Source organism: Salvelinus fontinalis, chromosome 1 (genome assembly GCF_029448725.1).
Source record: "Salvelinus fontinalis isolate EN_2023a chromosome 1, ASM2944872v1, whole genome shotgun sequence".
Lineage (NCBI taxonomy): Eukaryota > Metazoa > Chordata > Actinopteri > Salmoniformes > Salmonidae > Salvelinus > Salvelinus fontinalis.
Genome location: NC_074665.1, coordinates 18,908,310 through 18,931,045, shown reverse-complemented (window position 1 = coordinate 18,931,045; position 22,736 = coordinate 18,908,310). Strand labels below are relative to the sequence as shown.

The 22,736-nt window shown below is 42.0% G+C and overlaps 1 protein-coding gene and 1 long non-coding RNA gene across 9 annotated transcripts in view; one reads left to right on the top strand and one right to left on the bottom strand.

The window, feature by feature from the left end:
• The window catches only part of LOC129830442 (probable E3 ubiquitin-protein ligase HECTD2), a 35,166-nt gene extending 30,155 nt beyond the window's left edge, over nucleotides 1-5,011 (bottom strand). For 4 of the 8 annotated variants that reach the window (XM_055893061.1, XM_055893291.1, XM_055893100.1 and 1 more), the window contains exons 1-4: nucleotides 4,904-5,011; nucleotides 4,122-4,254; nucleotides 2,829-2,979; nucleotides 2,642-2,744 (exon numbers count right to left, since the gene is read on the bottom strand). In XM_055893061.1, coding sequence (XP_055749036.1) covers nucleotides 2,642-2,744; nucleotides 2,829-2,979; nucleotides 4,122-4,254; nucleotides 4,904-4,999 — 483 coding nt within the window. In that variant the 5' untranslated portion in view covers nucleotides 5,000-5,011. The remainder of the gene's footprint in view (nucleotides 1-2,641; nucleotides 2,745-2,828; nucleotides 2,980-4,121; nucleotides 4,255-4,903) is intronic. The other 4 variants (XM_055893214.1, XM_055893461.1, XM_055893549.1 and 1 more) reach the window with 2 other exon arrangements.
• Nucleotides 5,012-5,191: 180 nt separating this feature from the next.
• Nucleotides 5,192-21,275, top strand: LOC129830846 (uncharacterized). Its single transcript, XR_008755645.1, has 5 exons — nucleotides 5,192-5,275; nucleotides 5,369-5,444; nucleotides 17,093-17,227; nucleotides 17,457-20,473; nucleotides 20,662-21,275. It is a non-coding gene; the product is annotated as an uncharacterized LOC129830846 (long non-coding RNA).
• The last annotated feature ends 1,461 nt before the right edge of the window (nucleotides 21,276-22,736 follow it).

Below are 22,736 nucleotides of genomic sequence, written 5' to 3'. Positions count from 1 at the left end.
CACTCCTTTAAACGGCCGTGACAGTTAGTTTAGTCTACAGTCGTGGCCAAAAGCTTTGAGAATGACACAAATAATAATTCTCACAAAGTCTGCTGCCTCAGTGTCTTTAGATAATTCTGTCAGATGTTACTATGGAATACTGAAGTATAATTACAAGCATTTCATAAGTGTCAAAGGCTTTTATTGACAATTACATGAAGTTGATGCAAAGAGTCAATATTTGCAGTGTTGACTCTTCTTTTCAAGACCTCTGCAATCTGCCCTGGCATGCTGTCAATTAACTTCTGGGCCACATCCTGACTGATGGCAGCCCATTCTTGCATAATCAATGCTTGGAGTTTGTCAGAATATGTGGATTTTTGTTTGTCCACCTGCCTCTTGAGGATTACCAACAAGTTCTCAATGGGATTAAGATCTGGGGAGTTTCCTGGCCATGGACCCAAAATATCGATGTTTTTTCCCCCGAGCCACTTAGTTATAATTTTGTCTTATGGTGCTCCATCATGCTGGAAAAGGCATTGTTCGTCACCAAACTGTTCCTGTATGGTTGGGAGAAGTTGCTCTCGGAGGATGTGTTGGTACCATTCTTTATTCATGGCTGTGTTCTTAGACAAAATTGTGAGTGAGCCCACTCCCTTGGCTGAGAAGCAACCCCACACATGAATGGTCTCAGGATGCTTTACTGTTGGCATGACACAGGACTGACTGATGGTAGCGCTCACCTTGTCTTCTCCGGACAAACTACAATCGGAAAGGGGATTCATCAGAGAAAATGACTTTACCCCAGTCCTCAGCAGTCCAATCCCTGTACCTTTTGCAGAATATCAGTCTGTCCCTGATGTTTTTCCTGGAGAGAAGTGGCTTCTTTGCTGCCCTTCTTGACACCAGGCCATCCTCCAAAAGTCTTTGCCTCACTGTACGTGCAGATGCACTCACACCTGCCTGCTGCCATTCCTGAGCAAGCTGTGTACTGGTGGTGCCCCGATCCCGCAGCTGAATCAACTTTAGGAGACGGTCCTGGCGCTTGCTGGACTTTCTTGGGCACCCTGAAGCCTTCTTCACAACAGTTGAACCGCTCTCCTTGAAGTTCTTGATGATCCGATAAATGGTTGATTTCGAACTTACTGGCAGCAATATCCTGCCTGTGAAGCCCTTTTTGTGCAAATCAATGATGACGGCACGTGTTTCCTTGCAGGTAACCATGGTTGACAGAGGCAGAACAATGATTCCAAGCACCAGCCTCCTTTTGAAGCTTCCAGTCTGTTATTCGAACTCAATCAGCATGACAGAGTGATCTCCAGCCTTGTCCTCGTCAACACTCACACCTGTGTTAACGAGATATTCACTGACATGATGTCAGCTGGTCATTTTGTGGCAGGGCTGAAATGCAGTGGAAATATTTTGGGGGGATTCAGTTCATTTGCATGGCAAAGAGGAACTTTGCAAATAATTGCAATTCATCTGATCATTCTTCATAACATTCTGGAGTATATGCAAACTGCCATCATACAAAACTGAGGCAGCAGACTTTGTGAAAATTTATATTTGTGTCATTGTCAAAACTTTGGCTAAGACTTTACACTTATTGGTGACTCGCTCAGTTCAAGTCTGGTTCCCTTTGGGGGAAGGCTAATATTCTATATTATACACTGGGTGGTTTGAGCCATGAATGCTGATTGGCTGACAGCAGTGGTATATCAGACCGTTTATTTTTACTGTTCTAATTACGTTGGTAACCAGTTTAAGCAATTAGGCACCTCGGGGGTTTGTGGTATATTGCCAATATATTGCCAATATACCACAGCTATAGGACGTATCCAGGCACGTGTTGCGTCGTACCTAAGAACAGCCCTTATATTGGCCATATACCACACCTCCTCTGGCCTTATTGCTTAATTATAAACTGGGTGGTTCGAACCCAGAATGCTGATTGGCTAACAGCCATGGTATATCAAACCGTATGACAAAACCTTTCTTTTTTACTGCTCTAATTATGTTGGTAACCAGTTTATAATAGCAATAAGGCACCTCTGGGGTTTGTGATATAAGGCCAATATACCAGGCACTCCAGGCACTCTGTGTTGCGTTGTAAATAAGAACTTAGCCATGGTATATTGGCCATATACAACACCCCCTTGGGCCTTATTGCTTAATTATACTTTGTTATGACATAATTATCCTAGACCCTCTAGGAAGCAATGCAAACCGACCATGACACATGCTAAACATTTACCCAACTGTTGCGTATATGATCATACATTCTTATAGGTCCTGCTCTTATGAATAACCCTCTCTATGGAAACCAGGCACAGGTGCTTTTCTTCCCGACTCTCTAAATGACTTCATTCATTTACAGACTCAAAAACAACTCTCCAAATTCCCCTTTACCTGGCTCCCAGAAATACTTTATTCACCGACTTTTAATACCAAAACAATGATCACCTTTTATTTGCGTTGATCAGTCACATTTCAAAATTAGCATGGTTGCTTTAGCAATTTTACCATCACACTTATCTATACAAATGACATAGTAGTGTAATAAGTCCTTATAAATCATGCTGTATAAATAGCACTGGCTTGACTGACAATACAAATACGAAACCTCAGAATTGAACATGGCACAGACATGGGGATCACCCACCTTAAAGGCAGCATTCAGTTCTAAAAAGGAGCCGAACGTGGTCAAGTAGAAATCGTGGACCTGTTTCCAATCGCCTGAGACTGTTGCCCTCTCAATGTCCTCCCTAGTAGACATTAGACAAATATTAAAAGTCATTTCTGAATGATAATAATGTGTGTGTGTGTGTGTACTTACTGTGTATACTTACTGAAACTCTTTGACAGTCTTGATGCGGAGGGGCATGACTGGGTCAGAGGCAAAACGAGCCCTAACCTCAGGAGGCAGATTGTCAACAGTGATGCGATGTTGATGTTGATGCTTCAGTCTGACATTAGGACAGATGGGGGGAAGCTCTCTACCTGCAGGCGGAGCAACAAAACACATATATAAAAAAACAAAACACAAACACCATTATCCAAATGTATCATCACTGATTAACAAAAATGCATGTGAGTTATAGATCTGTCATTCTCATTGAAAGCAAGTCTAAGAAGCGGTAGACCTGTTCTATATGCAGCACCTCTATGCTTCACATTCTTATGTTTCTTTTTTGCGTCTTTTACTTTTGGTTTTGTACACCAGCTTCAAACAGTTGAAAATACAATATTTTGGGTTATGGAAAATATATTTCACAGCTGTTTAGACGGTAGGATGATTCTCTATTCTATACTTGCTTGTTTTGTTACAAATTATAGTTTAACAATCTCAATGAACCGTATATAACAAGATGAAACCTGCATAAATGTTTTTTTCTTCTCATATCACAACAATGAGCAGCGTAGGGCAATGAACTCTCCATATTTTCAAGTATAAGTGACAGCAATATATTAACATCTTTTGAAAACTTCCGTCGCCAGCCCACACAACGGTCGTGGTCATTACACCCAGAACAAGTTCTCCCTATAAAGGAACAGCAGTTGTGAATGGGCCTTTGTCTCCCTCATCTGCATCAAGTATTGATGCTCAAGTCTCCTCTAACATCTTTGATCTCAAGAATAGGAAGCCACGACAACACATCTGCCTGGAGCATCGCACATTAATTCAAAACAGCCTGTATGGGTCACTTTGAAATTGAAACTTTCTTTTGGGAGCGCTGTGTGAAAATGATTTCCTTTTAAGCTTCTTAGTGTTATTATTAAGTCTCAAAGTGTACCCTGTACCTGAAGGTAACAATATCAAAAATGTGTTAGGTAGCCATATTGGTAGCACATGATAGATAATACTTGAGTAAATGCTTCTTGCAAGCACTTTGATATTGGTTCACTATGGCTGCGTTTACACAGGCAGCCCAATTCTGATCGTTTTTTCACTCATTTATGTTTTGACCAATCGGCTCAGATCTTTTCACATCAGATATTTTTCAGAGCATTTAATGAAAAAAATAATTGCGTTGCCTGTGTCATTGGGCTGCCTGTGAGCTTCAGAAATCTCAGTTCACAAAAGACTGTTGCTTACTATTCAAGTTGACTCTTGAATGAGGTAATGTGAACATTAGGGTTACCATGACGGACCATACCATGCCGTATGCCAGGAAGGATAAACTGGGAGGAGAGGCTGTGGCTACCATCCTCCTTTCTGTGGTTTGAGATGAAGTTGAGAGATGGATATGGCAGCTTTGGTCCACGATCAAGTCCCTACGATAAAAATCACAATTCATTTGACAGACATCATTGTCTGCGTTTAGACAGGCGGCCCAATTCTGATATTTTTTTTTTTTACAAATCACATAAGATCTTTTCACATCAGATATTTTTCAGAGCTGATCTGATTGGTCAAAGGACCAATCAGTTAAATAAAAGAGCAGAATAGGCTGCCTGTCTAAACATGTCAAAAAATTGACATCAGGTCCTGGAATTTTAACAGTATCGATTGGAACTATAACAGTATAGAATACTATTCATTCACAGCAAGTACTGTAGCACATAGGCCACCAAAATAAAAGTCTGATACACAAACAAAATGTACAGTATAATGTTTGGGCTTTGTTACAGTGATAATGTGGTATATTACTCACAAAGCTGCTATGCTGTTTTATAACATAAATGGGTTAGGAATAGCTGGCCAAAAGGTCCCACCCTTAGTTTTAACATCAACACATTTCCAAAAGGATAAGCTCTGAGGTCATTGAAATGGTTAAGTTATCATTATGCAATGAAATAAATTGACATTTTATGACTTCATTGTTACATTGATCCCACATGAAAACTGTTACTTTATTTCTTAATTGGACATGAAAACACATTTAAAGAATATGAAAAATATTTTAAAACATTTCATACTAACAGAGCTGGAATTACTGGAAATTGGAGGGAGTCTATCTCTCTCCCTTTCCGCCTGATGCAGTGGTGTGTGGTTTTCTCTCGTAATGTTGAGTAGCATTTCTTCATCAGTTGAAAAGTCTCGTTTAGGTCGCAGTCACATTGCTCTTTTCTATACTAAAACAAGTTAAAAGAACTCACAATACCCTCATACACGTTACCCGCAGTAACAAAACATCAAATCAGTTGAAACTAACTCCAAAAGAGCATTCAGGACCTGAAACGCTCTCTCGTCTTCATTGTAAGCAGGTGAGCTCGCGCAAAGTTGTCAGCGCGCAGAGACCAGAGTCTGATGCTGTGGTCAAAGTGAACAGGCACGAGCGTCCGCATTCGATAGGTAATGTCGCCAAAGTCTAGTTTAGGTGCTACACTTAGGTAAGCATAAGTTAATTATTTTCCACCTAACTGGATGTATCGTCTATATTTGCAGTGCAGCTGTACACATGCGCCATGTTGTCTAAGAGGAGGTTCATAGTTACGAGCTTGGATACCATGGATGTCCTTACGTAAGTGTGCGGTGTTGCTGTGACTGATTTCCTTCACCCAGACAGGGTCTGTTTAGACTTCGAGGAAACGGCTCGAGAAATGTATTTATCACCAGGTACTGCTAGACTTCATTTGAGATGTTTTTCTGTAGTGATAAGGTATCCTACTACCCTGACCTACTTATAGACAACACGATTTTAAAACTGTGTTATTACAGATGATGACTTGACCTTGCATCACCTTGCTTTTGCCTTTTCTAATAAATACAGTACTGCAAAGTTGATTGTGAAGATAGAGACACTTTCAGCAGCAGTAGGCTACTGGTATGTTCCACTGGTGAGATCAGAGGAGCCTTCTCCACCCTTTTACCACAACCTTCTCATTAAGGCCATCACACACTTCAGATGAGCGCCAGTCACATCAAGAACATGTACCAAGCCTTAAATCATCTGGCAGATGAGTAGTGAGGAGGATAATGACAGCCTCTTCATCACTGTAGCGTGGGATTATTGTTGCTGATGCAAGCAAATTGCTGTTATGTTATGGAACTTTTCGCGGACAGAGAGGGATCCTCACAGCTTCATCACTGGGCACTGAGTCAGAGTTGTACAGTATATGCTCTAGCCATTCCCCCATCCACATGTTCAAGCCCACATGTTAGAGATGATTGAGTGTTTTTTTTTAGCAGGTTGGCATTTATTGAGATGACTCATGTACTGGATGGAGAAAGCTATGCAGAGTGGTCACTAGCTGGCACAGCCACAAAGTAAAAAAAAAAGTGTTTAAACCTAATCTTAACCCTAAACTTAACCACACTGCTTACTCTAATACCTAACCCTAAGTTAATATCAAAAAGCACATTTTAGTTTTTATGATTTTTCACAATATAGACCATTTTGATTTAGCAGCTGGTCCATCTTCGCAGAAATCGCTCAACTCTGCCTCCAGGGCAAGATTCATGACAATAAACGTCAACCTGCTTTTTCCTACACAGCCAGAGTGGGGCCAGAGCCTGAGTATAGCCACTAGACTAGACTACTGATTAGCACCACTCTGTGGTGAAGAGCATGGACGCTGGGCAAAGCAAGATTACATTACTGATGCATATTGTACTAGATTCTCCACAGGCCAATTTGATTTACTATATGAGTATTGTGGGTTATTATTCAGTTTTCTCTTCAGGATGCTGAATGACAAAATTGTTGAAGACACAGCAATTTGTTTTATCATTTCTAATTAAGATAGTTGATCAGTCAAATAATATATTACACAAATGTACAGAATACAATTGCACTGTAGGGCCACATGCCACGCATGTGATGGTGTGAGTGTCTGACTCAACCAGTAGGTGGTGGAAGCGAGCTATTTAAAACGGTTTCACGCCCTACTCAAATAAAATAAATTGTATTCATCACATGCGCCGCATACAACAGGTGTAGACCTTACCGTGAAATGCTTACTTACAAGCCCTTAACCAACAATGCAGTTCAAGAAATAGAGGTAATAAAATATTTACTAAATAAACATAAGTAAAAAAATCGAATCAAAAAGTAACAAGAAAACTACATAACAATGACGAGGCTAAATACAGGGGGTACCAGTACCCCGTATGATGCACAACCATACTGTATGATGCTGCGTTTTTCACCATATGATTTATTTTGAAAGTTACTTATCTTGAAAACTTGATTGCTGACATGCAAAACATTTTGGGACTATATCAACAATGGACTAATGAAACAAATACCAAAATATTATTTTGGGGTGGAGTTTTCCTTCAAATCCATTGAACCTGTTCTATAATGAAGATAAAGATCAGCAGAACCTTCACATCTATGTTGAACAAAAATATAAACGCAACATGTAAAGTGATGGTCCCATGTTTCATGAGCTGAAATAAAAGATCCCAGAAGTTTTCCATATTCACAAAAAGCTTATTTCTCTCAAATGTTGTGCACACATTTGTTTACATCTCTGTTAGTGAGCATTTCTCATTTCCCAAGATAATGCATCCACCTGACAGGTGTGGCACATCAAGAAGCTGATTAAATGGCATGATCGTTACACAGGCGCGCCTTGTGATGGGGACAATAAAATGTGCAGTTCTGTCACACAACACAATGCCACAGATGTCAAAAGTTTTGAGGGAGCATGCAATCGGCATGCTGACTGCAGGAATGTCCACCATAGCTGTTGCCAGATAATTTCATGTTAATTTCTCTACCATAAGCCGCCGCCAACATTGTTTGAGAGAATTCGGCAGTACGTCCAACCGGCCTCACAACCGCAGACCACATGTAACAACACCAGCCCAGGACCTCCACATCTGGTTTCTTACGGACAGCTGATGAAACTGAAGAGTATTCCTGTCGGTAATAATGCTCTTTTGTGGGGAAAAACTAATTCTGATTAGCTGGACCTGGCTCCCCAAGTGGGTGGGCCTATGCCCTCCCAGGCCCAGCCATGGCTGCGTTCCTGCCCAGTCATGTGAAATCCATAGATGAGGGCCTAATGAATTTAATTCCATTGACTGATTTCCTTACATGAGCATGTTGCGTTATATTTTTGTTCAGTGTAGTTTCTCCTCTTACTGTATTTGTTTTAATGGATGGCTTTGCATGTAGACCCGACTCCTCCAGATGTGTCTTCTATTTCTAAGAGCGCCAAAGGCAGCGAAATGCAATCATTGTCCAGCCAAGAGATTAATCACTCTCAGTTGACCCCCCTACTAAAATACAGCATGGAAAACCTGGCTGTTCTTCTGTAACATTACACATTAAAGTGCAAGACCAGGTTTCCATCTGTGAAATCTATTTGAATAATCTAGGAAATCTATGATGTCACTCAGTCATCACAAACAAAATAGTCAATGTTTGTTTACTGGGTAAAATACATACAGTAACCTCACATTATCCATCTCCTAATTGTTGTCAAATAATTTGTTGTGAATAACAAACAAACTTCAGTTTACAATAACTTATAAATATTATATTTAATATTTTAAGCATATAATGATTTCTGCCAATTTTTCAAACAAACCTACGCTGTAAAACTGGAAAAGTTCTGGCTACTCAAACATTTTGAGGAAACCTAAAAAACTTAGCTAGCTATAGTGAGCAGTACTACCTTCATATGTACTAAAGTGAGCAGTACTACCCCTACCTACATGTACAAATTACCTCGACTAACCTATGCCACCGCACATTGACTCAGTACCAGTACCCCCTGTATATAGCCTTGTTATTGTTATTTTATTGTGTTACTTTTTATTAAACTTTTTACTTTAGTTTATTTAGTAAATATTTTCTTAACTCTATTTCTTGAACTGCATTGTTGGTTAAGGGCTTGTAAGTAAGTATTTAAATGTTAAGGTCTACATGTCACGCCCTGACCATAGTAAGCTGTTTTTCCCTGTGTTGGTTGGGGCGTGATAGTGACTAGGGTGGGTCATCTAGGTGTATTACATTTCTATGGTGGCCTGATATGGTTCCCAATCAGAGGCAGCTGTTTATCGTTGTCTCTGATTGGGGATCAAATTTAGGTAGCCATTTTCCCCATTGTTAGTTGTGGGATCTTGTCTACAGTAAGTTGCCTTTGTGCACTCCAGTAGCATTTTGTTTGTTCTTTATTGTTTTGTTTAGTGAGTTTCTCTTTATAAAAATTATGTGGAACTCTATGCACGCTGCGCATTGGTCTCATCTTTTTAACAATCGTGACACTACACCTGTTGTATTCGCCACATGTGACAAATTAAATTGTATTTCATTTGAAATGAGTAATACAAATGCTATTTTTTTTGGTAAGGTATACTTATATTTAACACAACCATTAAGCCACGCCTCCTATAATTTCCCAGTGTACCTTCCCTTTTTGATTAAATTGTTGCCACCCATGACTATACTTGTTAGTGACAGAGACATGGTTGTTGAATTGGTTCAATAGCACTGTGGTTTTCACCAAGTGAGTTCCTAAGCAAATATTATCATTAATATAGAACCATTACATATATCATAAGGCCTTATACAGTGGCCTGAAACTCATAGTTTACAGGCCACTTCAGGCCTGTGAGTAAGTTTGAAAAATTCCACAAACTTTCCCCATTTCTTTCCCAGTAATTGTAAAAAAACATGATTTCTGGAAAACCTGGAATATTCACCAGAATTTTTCAACTTCACCTGTAAATCACATTATGCTGGCTTGCAAAGTTGTAATTTCTATTGGAATATAGCCAGCGTTAGGATAAACAATAGTTGAAATTTTATATTCACCCGCAACCTGCATTCATAATGACTACCAGGGTTAAGAACAGTGTGAGGAAACTAAACTGGACCAACCATTTCATTAACGAAAATGCAAAAATTCAATGATCGGTTATAAGAAAATATTTATCTTTGTGTAGCATAACATTTGATCAATCAATCACTCAATGTACATGCAGAAACACAGATATGAAAAACAACTTCCCAAAAAATCTACCTGCAGTAGAGCATTCTGAGGAAAAAGTTCATTTGTTATCATATTGTATCTTTAAAAATGTGTTGGTATGACTTCTCATTTAGTTTGGAGTCAGTACTACATAAACATTTGAAGTATTCATGACTTTTCATTGACTTTGAGTACAATTTACTATAATTATTTGAGTTAAAAAGGACTTGGAGTTTACAGTGTACACCAAGGCTTTGCAGAATGACTCACACATCCGTAATGAAGAGGTGATGTCACATCACTGCATGTTCCTCGTAAAGACATGAATCACACAAGATGTTCCCGCATGCCTTGACTGATACCTAAATTAGGTTCAGGCAGCTACTGTAAAGTTTAAACTGTCCAGAGTGCTCCATGTGTGTACCTACCCCCGTTCCACCCTGCCCAATACACATTACGGCCCACCTGTCAGAGAGACATTTCCAACCGTAACATGACCGTGTGTCTACACAGCCAAGACCCTGGGTGCTCTCTGACGTTGCTGCTCTGGCTCCAGGTGAACATGGCTCGGATGACACTGTCACCTTTTCGCAGTGGGATACAAATCCCTTTGGAATGACTCTCCTATCTGTAAGTCCTAACACAGTGGGCTACTTCACGGTTTGATATGTTTATGGATTCAGATTACCACGTTTTAAAACCTTGGCTCTTCTCGTCAGTGAGACCCTAAAACTGGATCATTCCATTTTAATTAACAAGACAGGCTTTATTGGTGCTTTCCACAAAGACACCTGAGAAGCGGGTACTGGAGGGCCATGTTAGGTAACATACTTCTGTTCAGAGCCTGTTTTAATGGGGCTAAATACACTTGCCGCCATTGATTAGACTCAGTCAACATGTCCTGCTTTTTTACAAGGCAGAGCGAGGCCTCAATGTTCTTGGCAGAGCTGAAATTCTAATGAAGTCCTAGCAGTAGCTTTGACGAGGTTGGCTTTTGTGAGAGACTGACTATTCAGTCAATGTGGGAAAGATGCTTGCGACTCACCTCAAACCATTCTGAGACTGGTCATCTAAAGCCCTTTCAATCTTTGTTGCCAAAACCTTACGAGGTGTACAGAAATTATGACAACTCATATTAGTGACAACACCAAAGTAACGTCAATGTGGTTGAATGGTTTTACCATTACCTCTTTCCTGAGTTGTTGAGTTGGCCTGAAACTGGACTGAAATCCACATCGGATGAGGAATGTGCCATCACTGCACAAAAGCTTAAACAATTTCCAGGACAAAGAAAATAGAGTTGTCCTCACTGAGGCATGTTGAAATTTCAACATAGCTTTTGTTCTTCACATTCCAAATAAGCATTTTCAAGCCTTCTCTCCCACTCCCACCAAGCCCCTATAAAGCTTATAAATAACTTAACCTGTCCCAAAATGGGGAACTGAAAGCTGAAGCTGTAGTCTCATAGCAACAGGAAGGCTTCCTATAGTGTTAGGACCTGACCTGATGTTTCAGAGACTGGGCGCGAGCTAGCGCGGCGATGCAGTGCCCTAGACCACTGCGCCACCCGGGAGGCTTCTACAGCCTGAACTTAACATTGATTCAATAGAGATTCTGTGTCACTGGCCTACACAAAATACCCCATAATGTCAAAGTGGAATTATGTTTCTCTAAAGTTTTACAAATTAATAAAAATGAAAAGCTGAAATGTCTAGAGTCAATAAGTATTCAACCCCTTTGTTATGGCAAGTATGGACTGACTATGTGTGCAATAATAATGAATATATTTGTTAAAGAATACCTAATCTCTGTACCCCACAAATACAATTATCTGTAAGGTCCCTCTATTGAGCAGTGCATTTCAAACACATATTCAACGACAAGACCAGGGAGGTTTTCCAATGCCTCACAAAGAAGGGCACCTATAGATGTGTAAAATGTCAAATAAAAAAAAGAAGCAGACATTGAATATCCCTTTGAATATGGTGAAGTTATTAAATACACTTTAGATAGTATATCAATACACCCAGTCACTAGAAAGATACAAGCGTCTTCCTAACTCAGTTGCCGGAGAGGAAGGAAACCGCTCAGGCATTTCACCATGAGGCCAATGGTGACTTTAAAACAGTTGCTGTTTAATCGCTGTGATAGGAGAAAACTGAAGATGGATCAACAACATTGTCGTTACTCCACAATACTAACCTAATTGACAGAGTGAAAAGAAGGAAGCTTGTACAGAAAAATATTCCAAAACATGCATCCTGTTTGCAACAACGCAATAAAGTAATACTGCAAAAAATGTGGCAAAGCAATTAGCTTTTTGTCCTAAATAGAAAGTGTTATGTTGATATGAGTATCATTCTCCATATTTTCAAGCATAGTGGTGGCTGCATGTTATGGGTATGCTTGTAATCGATAAGCTAAGCACGGGCAAAACCCTAGAGGAAAACCTGGTTCAGTCTGCTTTCCAACAGACACTGGGAGATTAATTCTCCTTTCAGCGGGACAATAACCTAAAACACAGGCCAAATCTACACAGGACTTGCTTACCAAGAAGACAGTGAATGTTCCTGAGTGGCCGAGTTACAGTTTTGACTTAAATCTACTTGGAAATCTATGGCAAGACCTGAAAATGGTTGTCTAACAACCAATTTGACAGAGCTTGATTTTTTTTAAAGAATAATGGGCAAATGTTGCACAATCCAGGTGTGGAAAGCTCTTAAAGACTTACCCAGAAAGACTCACAGCAGTAATTGATTCCAATGGTGCTTCTACAAAGTATTGACTTAGGGTTGTGAATACTTATACAATTAGATATTTCTGTATTTCAATAAATGTGCACACCTTTCTAAAAACATGTTTTCACTTTGTCATTATAGGGTATTATGTGTAGATGATAAATAAATATATTTAATCGATTTTGAATTCAGGCTGTAACACAACTAAATGTGGAATAAGTCAAGGGGTATGACTACTTTACATTTACATTTAACATTTAAGTCATTTAGCAGACGCTCTAGCAGACGCTCTTTCTGAAGGCACTTTAGATACTGTAAAACAGTACATTAGCTGGACATGGTGACATATCAAGTTCCACTCTGATAGGTTAGCTGTCTATGATTAGTTATTATAGGGATACCAGAAAGTCATTGAAAGGGATCCCTTCTTCAGCTTGGTTTGATGACCTTTCTGTTCTGCCTCCTGTCCACACTCACATCCTTGATGCTTAGCAACGGCTGTGGAACACCACATGATGTATGAATCATTGTCATCGTCTCCAAGAGGTGTGTGGTAATATCTCGTCCTGTACCTGGCAGCACTGTGCTTCCACATATTTGTCTGTTTGTTTTTTACTCAGCGCTGTACTCTGTAGTTTCCCTAAAAGAGCAACCACTCTAACTACTGCACTTCTGTTACATTTGATCAATATGTTCTAGCTTTAGCCAGCCAGCCTGTAATAGGTGTCTGCACTACTGTATCCATTACTTAAAGCTAGAAAACCTGGGAATCTCGGACATCTAGTCACAGTGTCACTCACGCGCCATCAGTGTTAATAATGGGAAGGACCTTGTCAGCTTCATAGGCTAGCATCCTCTCTGGTGGCGGTCATATCTGTGAACTACTGAACCTGTGCATGGCGGTGCACCTGTTTCGCCACATCTAGTGTCACATACCGTTAACATGACACAATAGTTACAGTGTCACTCATGCGCCATCAGTGTTAAGGACTTTGTTAGCCTCACAGGCTAGCATCCTCTCTGGTGGCGGTTATGCCTTTGGTGTGTTTTGCCAGGTCTGCCAGACATAGGCTGCAGTATAGTTGGTCCAACCCATCTATATTAGGCTACATTTTGGGAGCTTCATTTAGGGAGCTATTCCCGAACAGTGAGCGTTGTCATGGCTGAATGTGGACGGCTTTCAAAGAAATTACATTCTGTGACCGAGCGGTGCTGACTGAGAGTGTGTGTGTGTGTGTGTGTGTGTGTGTGTGTGTGTGTGTGTGTGTGTGTGTGTGTGTGTGTGTGTGTGTGTGTGTGTGTGTGTGTGTGTGTGTGTGAGAGTGTGTGAGAGTGTGTGAGAGTGTGTGCGTGGGAGACCTTCTCAAGCACCTTTTGACTGGTACTGTGTGTTTGTGTGAATGTGTGTGTGTGTGAGAGCCCAGGCACAAAGCTTTTATTTTACTTGGCTGGCTCTCACACTGCTGAGAGCAGCTGAAAGGGAGGCAGAACAGAAGTCTTTGGCCAGTGGTATGGCCCGGACCCAATGCCTTCATTAATGCGCTTTCCGTTTTTCTACCTTGTTCTTGAACAAAGGCTGATTGTGGCAAAGTTTTGCAGACTGGCCTCAATCCTGTTAGTGACACTAGTATGAAGACTGAAAAGGTCACAAGGACCTTTTTTTAATCCTATAATGGATTTTACTACGACTTCCCACCAATATTACAGCCCAGCGCATCAAAGTGAAGGACAAATGATGACCCCTGCATTATGTTTGAAAAAAGTAAAATCACAATGTCGTCAGTACTGTGTGGGGATAGGCATTGCATTGCCCTGCCGTCAATCAAGCAATGCTAGGTATCATAAGCTACATCATGATCTACAACAGACAGTCAAGATTTATCACCTCTCATACCCTGGAAGCAGTGGCAGATTTAGGTATGGGCGACATGGGCAGCCTACCAGGGCGGCATCTTGTCGGGGTCGGCACGGTGCGCTCGCACCCAAAAATTTTGAATGGTACATTTGCGCGATCGGTTTTCTATCTCTCATTTGCAGGTCACGTCAGTGATATCATGTCACCGTGTGGGACTGTGGGTAAATTAACCTTGTCGGAGTGGGCGCCCTGATTCTAGTTTGTGAGCTAGGCAGGCAACAATGGGAAGGTCTCCCACTCAGAAGTACGAGATGGGGAGAGGGGAGGGCGTAGGTTGACCTCAGGTCTCCCCACTGGAAGCCAAAGGTAGGGGGAGCGGGGGAATCAATCAAATAGCGCACCTCTACTTTGTACAGTAGCAGTGCAATTAGTAAAATCAGTCACACTATGAAATGCTACCAAATAAACCCCAATTCATTCATAATACTGTGAATATATATACTCAGCAAAAAAAGAAACGTCACTTTTTCAGGACCCTGTCTTTCAAAGATAATTTGTAAAAATTCAAATAACTTCACAGATCTGCATTGTAAAGAGTTTTAACACTGCTTCCCATGCTTGTTCAATGAACCATAAACAATTAATGAACATGCATCTGAGGAATGGTCGTTAAGACACTAACAGCTTACAGACGGTAGGCAATTAAGGTCACAGTTATGAAAACTTAGGAAGCCTTTCTACTGACTCTGAAAAATACCAAAAGAAAGATGCCCAGGGTCCCTGCTCATCTGCGTGAACGTGCCTTAGGCATGCTGCAAGGAGGGATGAGGACTGCAGATGTGGCCAGGGCAATAAATTGCAATGTCCATACTGTGAGATGCCTAAGACAGCGCTACAGGGAGACAGGATGGACAGCTGATCGTCCTTGCAGTGGCAGACCACATGTAACAACACCTGTACAGGATCCGAACATCACACCTGCGGGACAGGTACCGGATGGCAACAACAACTGCCCGAGTTACACCAGGAACGAACAATCCCTCCATCAGTGCTTAGACTGTCCGCAATAGGCTGAGAGAGGCTGGACTGAGGGCTTGTAGGCTTATTGTAAGGCAGGTCCTCACCAGACATCACCGGCGACAATGCACAAATGGGCACAACCCCACCTTTGCTGGACCAGACAGGACTGGCAAAAAGTGCTCTTCAGTGACGAGTCGCAGTTTTGTCTCACCAGGGGTGATGGTCAGATTCGCGTTTATTGACGAAGGAATGAGCGTACTCTGGAGCGGGATCGATTTGAAGGTGGAGGGTCCGTCATGGTCAAGGGCGGTGTGTTACAGCATCATTGGACTGAGCTTGTTGTCATTGTTGGCAATCTCAATGCTGTGCATTACAGGGAAGACATTCTCCTCCCTCACATGGTACCCTTCCTGCAGGCTCATCCTGACATGACCCTCCAGCATGACAATGCCACCAGCCACACTGCTCGTTCTGTGCGTGATTTCCTGCAAGACAGTGTTCTGCCATGGCTAGCAAAGAGCCCGGATCTCAAGCCCATTGAGCATGTCTGGGACCTGTTGAACCAGAGGGTGAGGGCTAGGGCCATTCCCCCCAGAAATGTCCGGGAACTTGCAGGTGCATTGGTGGAAGAGTGGGATAACATCTCACAGAAAGAACTGGCAAATCTGGTGCAGTCCATGAGGAGGAGATGCCCTGCAGTACTTAATGCAGCTGGTGGCCACACCAGATACTGACTGTTACTTTTGATTTTGACTCCCCCTTTGTTCAGGGACACATTATTCCATTTCTGTTTGTCACATGTCTGTGGAACATGTCAGTTTATGTCTCAGTTGTTGAATCTTGTTATGTTCATACAAATATTTACACATGTTAAGTTTGCTTTAAATAAACGCAGTTGACAGTGAGAGGACGTTTCTTTTTTGCTGAGGTTAAAACCAGTCTGCACACCACCAAGGTGAATTGATTTAGTCTTGACTCTTGGTTGACAGTGTTGGGGGATGGGTAATGTATTGATGCTCGAGTGCCAAATCAACACAAATGGATAAGAAAAGGTCTTAGCCATCAGATGCCCAGTTTAGGAAAAAAAGGAAAGAAGTAGAGGAGAAACGGTCAAAGATAAAGGTATGCAGCTATGTCATCTCTTTATGAATATAATGTTATGCATGTAATGAAATAGGCTAGTATAAGACATATGTTTGTTAGCCTATGTTGCTATGTTGCTTACATAACATTGCTTACATAACATTGATATAATTTCACACAGTTTCATCATGATAATGTGTGTAGCCTGCAGCAAAATGATTACAACCTAACTAGCACATTATTGATTTGGTTAACTTTCATTGAGGTGACATCATAAAGGTTTTCTGTGATTGTATTGACTAGGTCCTGAACTCAGTAAGGGGAATTTACAATGCTGTAAGCTAACTTAAAAGACGTCTATATTATACTGATATTTTGTATCTTTTGGGGTGTCTTATGCCTAGAAATCGCCAAGGAGGTTGCATGGTTAATTTGGTTCCTATTCTTGAAAGTTTGATAAATTCAGCATAATGACATGTATATTTAATTGTGCAACAAATGTATTTCGGGTGTCAGACTCATATACTGTATTTCAATGCAATTTCAGGGGCACTTCTGAAATATTTTGGAGCACCCTCTGGCACTGGCCAGGATGAGGAGCCATCCACCTCCTCAGCCACACAGGCCTCTTCAGAAATGTTGCAGAAATTTGCTTCCACTTCTCCCCAGCAGGATTCCTCAGGTGTGTTAGTGCGCATGCACACGTTTGTGTGGGTACACACACGTGTTTATGTGTGCATCCCTGCATAACATAAACAAAATAAATTGTTTCCCTTTTGTAAAGTTTTAAGTTTCCATATTGTAGGTAACAATGATGATTTTATTATTACTGGGTATGTTTGTGGGATGTTCCACCACTATAAATGCTGTGAATAACGTGTGTAAACTAATGACTGTGTGCTCTCCATTAGAAATGCCTGTAGCAGCATCCCCACCAAATCCTGCAGCTGAGGATGAACCACTGTCTACAGACCCTGCTGACTGGCCTTCAGTTCTGACTAACAGAATTCGGACACAACTAGTTTGCAGAGGACCAAGTGAGGTACCACCTAACGTTGTCTTCCCAAGGAATGAGAGTAATGTAAGAAGATGCCACCACCAGTATTTCAGGAAGACCTTGTTGAGTGGTGAAAAAATCCCTAGAAGTTGGTTGGTGTATTCTGAAAGAAACATCAGCCTCTTCTGCTTCTACTGCAAACTCTTTTCTAGTAAGAAAATCAATTTAGCAAACTCAGGACTGACATCACATCACCAGCTACCTTGGCCACCAAATACAGAATGAACTCAATGATTTGTTGAGCAGCAAGGTCATTTTAATAAAGGTGAGTAACATCAAGCTGGCAAAACTATTCTCTATCATTCAATTTATTGGAGGCAGAAGAGTCTACGGGCCAACATTTGGCATCACTGATTCTTAAAAATTATTTTGAGTACTGCAGAGGACAGTCTTATGATAATGGGGCCAACATGAGAGGCAAAAACAAAGGTGTCCAAGCCAGACTCCTAGAAATGATTCCAAGAGCTCTATTTGTGCCATGTGGGGCTCCCACATTGAACCTGGTTGTGGCTGATGCTGCTAAAAGTTATGTCGATGCCACAGGTTACTTTGGCATCTTATACAAGCTGTACACCTTGTTCCCAGCCTCCACACACTGATGGGCCTCCCTGAAAAAACATGTGGACATCACTTTGAAGATGTGGACTGAGACAATGTGGGAGAGTAAAGTTAAGTGTCGAGCCACTGAGGTATCAGGCAGCAGCGGCTAGAGAGGAACTGACTGAGGTGAGGGATCAAACCAAAGACCCAGTGATAAAGATTGAGGCCCAGTCCTTGTCAGAGGAGGTGGGATCATACCGCTTCAGCATCTGTACAGTGGTGTGGTATGACATCTTAAGCCAGATCCAACATGTGAGCAAGCTGATACAGTCTCCCAGTATGCATGTGTATGTTGCAGTCAGTCTTCTCAGAAAGACAGAGAGGTCTCAGCAACTACATGGCAACAGGCTTTATGACTGCACAAACGTCAGCCAAGGATATTTGCGAGGGTATGAATGCAGAGGCCGTTCTACAACAAAGAAGGCTGAGGTCTACAAAGCAGCACTTTTCATACGAATCATTTGATGAGCCTTTGAGTGATGCCCTGAAGAAGCTGGAGGAGACATTTTTCAATATTGTTGTTGAGCCCTTCAGGAAAGATTTTCCACATTGGAAAATGTGGGAGAGAAGTTTGGAGTGCTGTCAACCTTCCCCAGTGTTGAGGATCAGCGGGGTGCTGATGTTGTTTCCTACCTTCACCTCCTGGGGGCGGCCCTTCAGAAAGTCCAGGACCCAGTTGCACAGTTTAAACAGCTTGTAAAATTCCAGAAAATTGTGTCATGGCTTTCGAAGCTTCTGGTAGGCTAATTGACATCATTTGAGTCAATTGGAGGTGAACCTGTGGATACAATTTACAAACGCCTGAAGGTACCACATTCATCTGTAGAATATTTGCATGAAAATCTGTCACCAATTGGTTGGAAACCTAGCTACTGCTAAACAATATGAGTCGTGTAGGTGTAACGTAGACGGCTGGAGTCGAGAAGCAAGTGGTAAGTTTAATATAACTTCGAGCAACGATGGAGCGGAAGTTCCTGACGAAACAGTGGTAGAAGTTGTCAAACCCCAAAAACCGTTGTAACCCCTTTATGGTGGTTGGGACTAGCCATAACCTTGGTACCCGAATCTGTGATTTTCATCCTCGACCATGAGATGGTGAGTTTGTGGCATTGAAGCCAAGGGAGACCGAGGATGAACATGTGAGCTGGTGCACTGGTGATGAAGAAGGGAATGTTCTCCTGATGGATGGACTCCACAGTGAGGGAGAAAAGGGTTTGGTTATGTGTGTGATGGTCCCGGAACCTAATGGCCGATTATTGAGGCTTGAACTGGGAAAGGAGAGGAGAGCGGGTATGGGGTGATGTTGAGAGAGGAGGCAAGGGTCTGGTCAATAAAGCACCGGAATCCACTAATGCTGTAGAAACAGTACATTAGGGACAGTCAACTAGTGCAATCGACACCCAAAAGAGTTTGGCAGAAAGTGATGGAGGAGATACTCCTGGTGGAAGATCACGTGACCGTCCCTCTGCTCTCGTAGATCCCGAGTTGGGAAGTACCGGATAAGGGGGAGGTAATGAGTGAGGTAATGGAGTCCAGGTGTGCTTAATGATGAAGCGCAGGTCCGCGTAATGATGAAAGCCAGGTGCGCGTAATGATGGTTCCCAGGACCTGTGGTAAGTAAACCGGCGAGGTCGAACACCGGAGGGGAGGTGCGGGAGTAGACATGACAGTAGGTAAGATGGGTTGGGCATTAGATGACAGAAGGCTGTTCAATACTGAGCCATGCTGATTGACAAGTGGCGTGTATTGGTACAGGGCAATTCCACTGTAACAAATTGATGCTGATACTCAGATTTTTTACTTTAAAATGCATGTCAAACAAACCAATGATTGCAAATTGTTAAAAGTAGGCCTTATGCATATAGTTGTATGGTTTCTTTCACTTTGAAGTCATTGGTTTTTGTTTGACATGCATTTTAAAGTATCACTTTCTCAGCATCACTCTGTGACCGTGGAATTGCACTACAGCTCGACTCAGTCCAGTCTCATATTGCGTGTGTTAACTTATGTGGCTAAATGATTATCCATAGTTGCCTCTTTTGATACAGCCACAGCAGTCTTAAAATGGACTGCAAAATGAAGATGTTAAAACAATTTAACTCTGTCTGTGACATTTCCTGACTATCTTATTTCCCTCTCTCTCACTCCAGTTGTTCTCAGAAGACAGGTCAGTGTGTGTAGAGAGAACACTATTTGACCAGGTAGTAAGGCTTCTACAGCATCGGCCTGGACCAGTACACCAAAGAGGCAGAGGACGCCACGTTTGGACCAGTGAGTCACCAACTCATCTTATGCCTTACACAACTCAGCGCATTTGTATCGCTCCACCTTCCTCAAACTCCAGTGTCATAGTTTTATTGACCTTTTAAACTTTTTTATTGTACAAGGATTTTAAGTTGAAACGTTGACTCCATACTAAATCTAATTCCATCTCCTCTATTGTCCTGCCCTCTCTATAGATTATGCTGATGCCCCCCTGTAATAACCTAGAGATCTGGTTCTGCGCCAGGGTCACTTTCCGGCACCCAGGACACCTTCCGGCGACTGGGACTTCTTCCAGTGCTACTGTTGACTAGAGCAGGGGGTTCCCAAACTTTGTCACTTGGGGCCGCCCTTCCAGCATTGGGGAACATCCCGCTCCCACGTCTATTTCTATGGACAAAAGCACTGTTCATGACACAAACTGTTCACACCCTTTTTGTTGTTGGAGAGAATGTTGCAGGTTTAAAGCTTATTTCCTGCAATTCTACACATTTTGTCATGGAGTGCAAATAACATTTTGCCGTTTTAAAGCTCATTTTCTTGCAATTCTATACATTTTGCCATGTCTAATGTGTATGTATGTGATATTTGAAGGACTATGAAATTACAATGATATCTATGGGCTAAAAAAACTTCAACATATTTTTTTTGCTGACATGGGCTAGTTGATCTGGACACTTCTGACAAGTTATAAATAGCTCTCTAAGGTATGAAATGACTAACATGATAAGAGGAACTGATGATGCACTACCCAATTTTGAAATTGCACCTTGTGCATTCTACTATTACAACTTTAAAGAGTAAGTTTAAAGCCGGACTGAGATCCTTTATTTTCTTTTTTTTGGGGGGGGGGGGGGGGGGGGGGGGGGGGTACAGTTTGGGAACCACTGGTCTAGAGAACAGCCAGAGGGTGGTCAAGGCATCTGCTGCAACTTCATCTTTAGTGTGTCAGCTCTGTTGCACCTGGGAGCTAAAGGTATGGCACCACACTCCCAACAGTCATGTATACTTAAACATACTTGTATGCTCATTTATGTATTTCTTAAAGTGGCAATACACAGTTGAAACAATAACAAAGAGTGCTCCCTGCCCGTTTCGGTAAAAAGCTGAGGGATGTGTCTGGAGAAATGTAATCACTCTCAAATTCATAGACAGGGCTATGGTGTCACACCCTGATCTGTCACCTGTCTTTGTGCTTGTCTCCACCACCTCTCCAGGTGTCGTCCATCCTCCTTATTATCCCCTTGGTATTTATACCTGTGTTCTCTGTTGGTCTGTTGCCAGGTCGTTTTGTTTGTGAAACCTACCAGCGTACGTTCCCCCGCTCATGTCTGTTTCTTGCTCCTGTTTTCTAGTCCTTCCCAGTTTTGACCGTTCTGCCTGCCTTGAGCCTGCCTGCCGTTCTATACCTTGCACCCTCTCTGGATGACTGACCCCTGCCTGCCTTTGACCTGTCGTTTGGCTGCCCCTGTATTAGAAATACATTTTTGTTTCTTTGACACTGTCTGCATCTGGGTCATACCTGAAACGTGGTATATGGATGCAAGGACTGACCATCGCTCCTCCTAAAACCCCATTGGAGGAGACGACCCAAGGTTCCTCGCCTCAGACCTCCTCCAATGGGTTTTGAGAAGGATGTGTGAATTTAAGTATGCTCCCTCTAATTCTCTCTCTCTTTTTCTCTCTTTCTTTTTTTCTTTCTCTCGGAGGACCTGAGCCCTAGGACCATGCCTCAGGACTACCTGGCCTGATGACTCTTTGCTGTCCCCAGCCTACCTGGTCATGCTGCTGCTCCAGTTTCAACTGTTCTGCCTGCGGCTATGGAACCATGACCTGTTCACTGGACGTGCTACCTTGTCCCGGACCTGCTGTTTTGGACTCTCTCTGATCGGCTATGAAAAGCCAACTGACATTTACTCCTGAGGTGCTGACCTGTTGCACCCTCGACAACCACTGTGATTATTATTATCTGACCCTGCTGGTCATCTGAACGTTTGAACATCTTGGCCATGTTCTGTTATAATCTCCACCCGGCACAGCCAGAAGAGGACTGGCCACCCCTCAGAGCCTCTAAGTTTCTTCCTAGGTTCCAGCCTTTCTAGGGAGTTTTTCCTAGCCACCGTGCTTCTATATCTGCATTGCTTACTGTTTCGGGTTTTAGGCTGGGTTTCTGTACAGCACTTTGTGACATCGGCTGATGTAAAAAGGGCTTTATAAATACATTTGATTGATGTTGAATGATACATTTATTCTGTTTACACTTATATCTTTG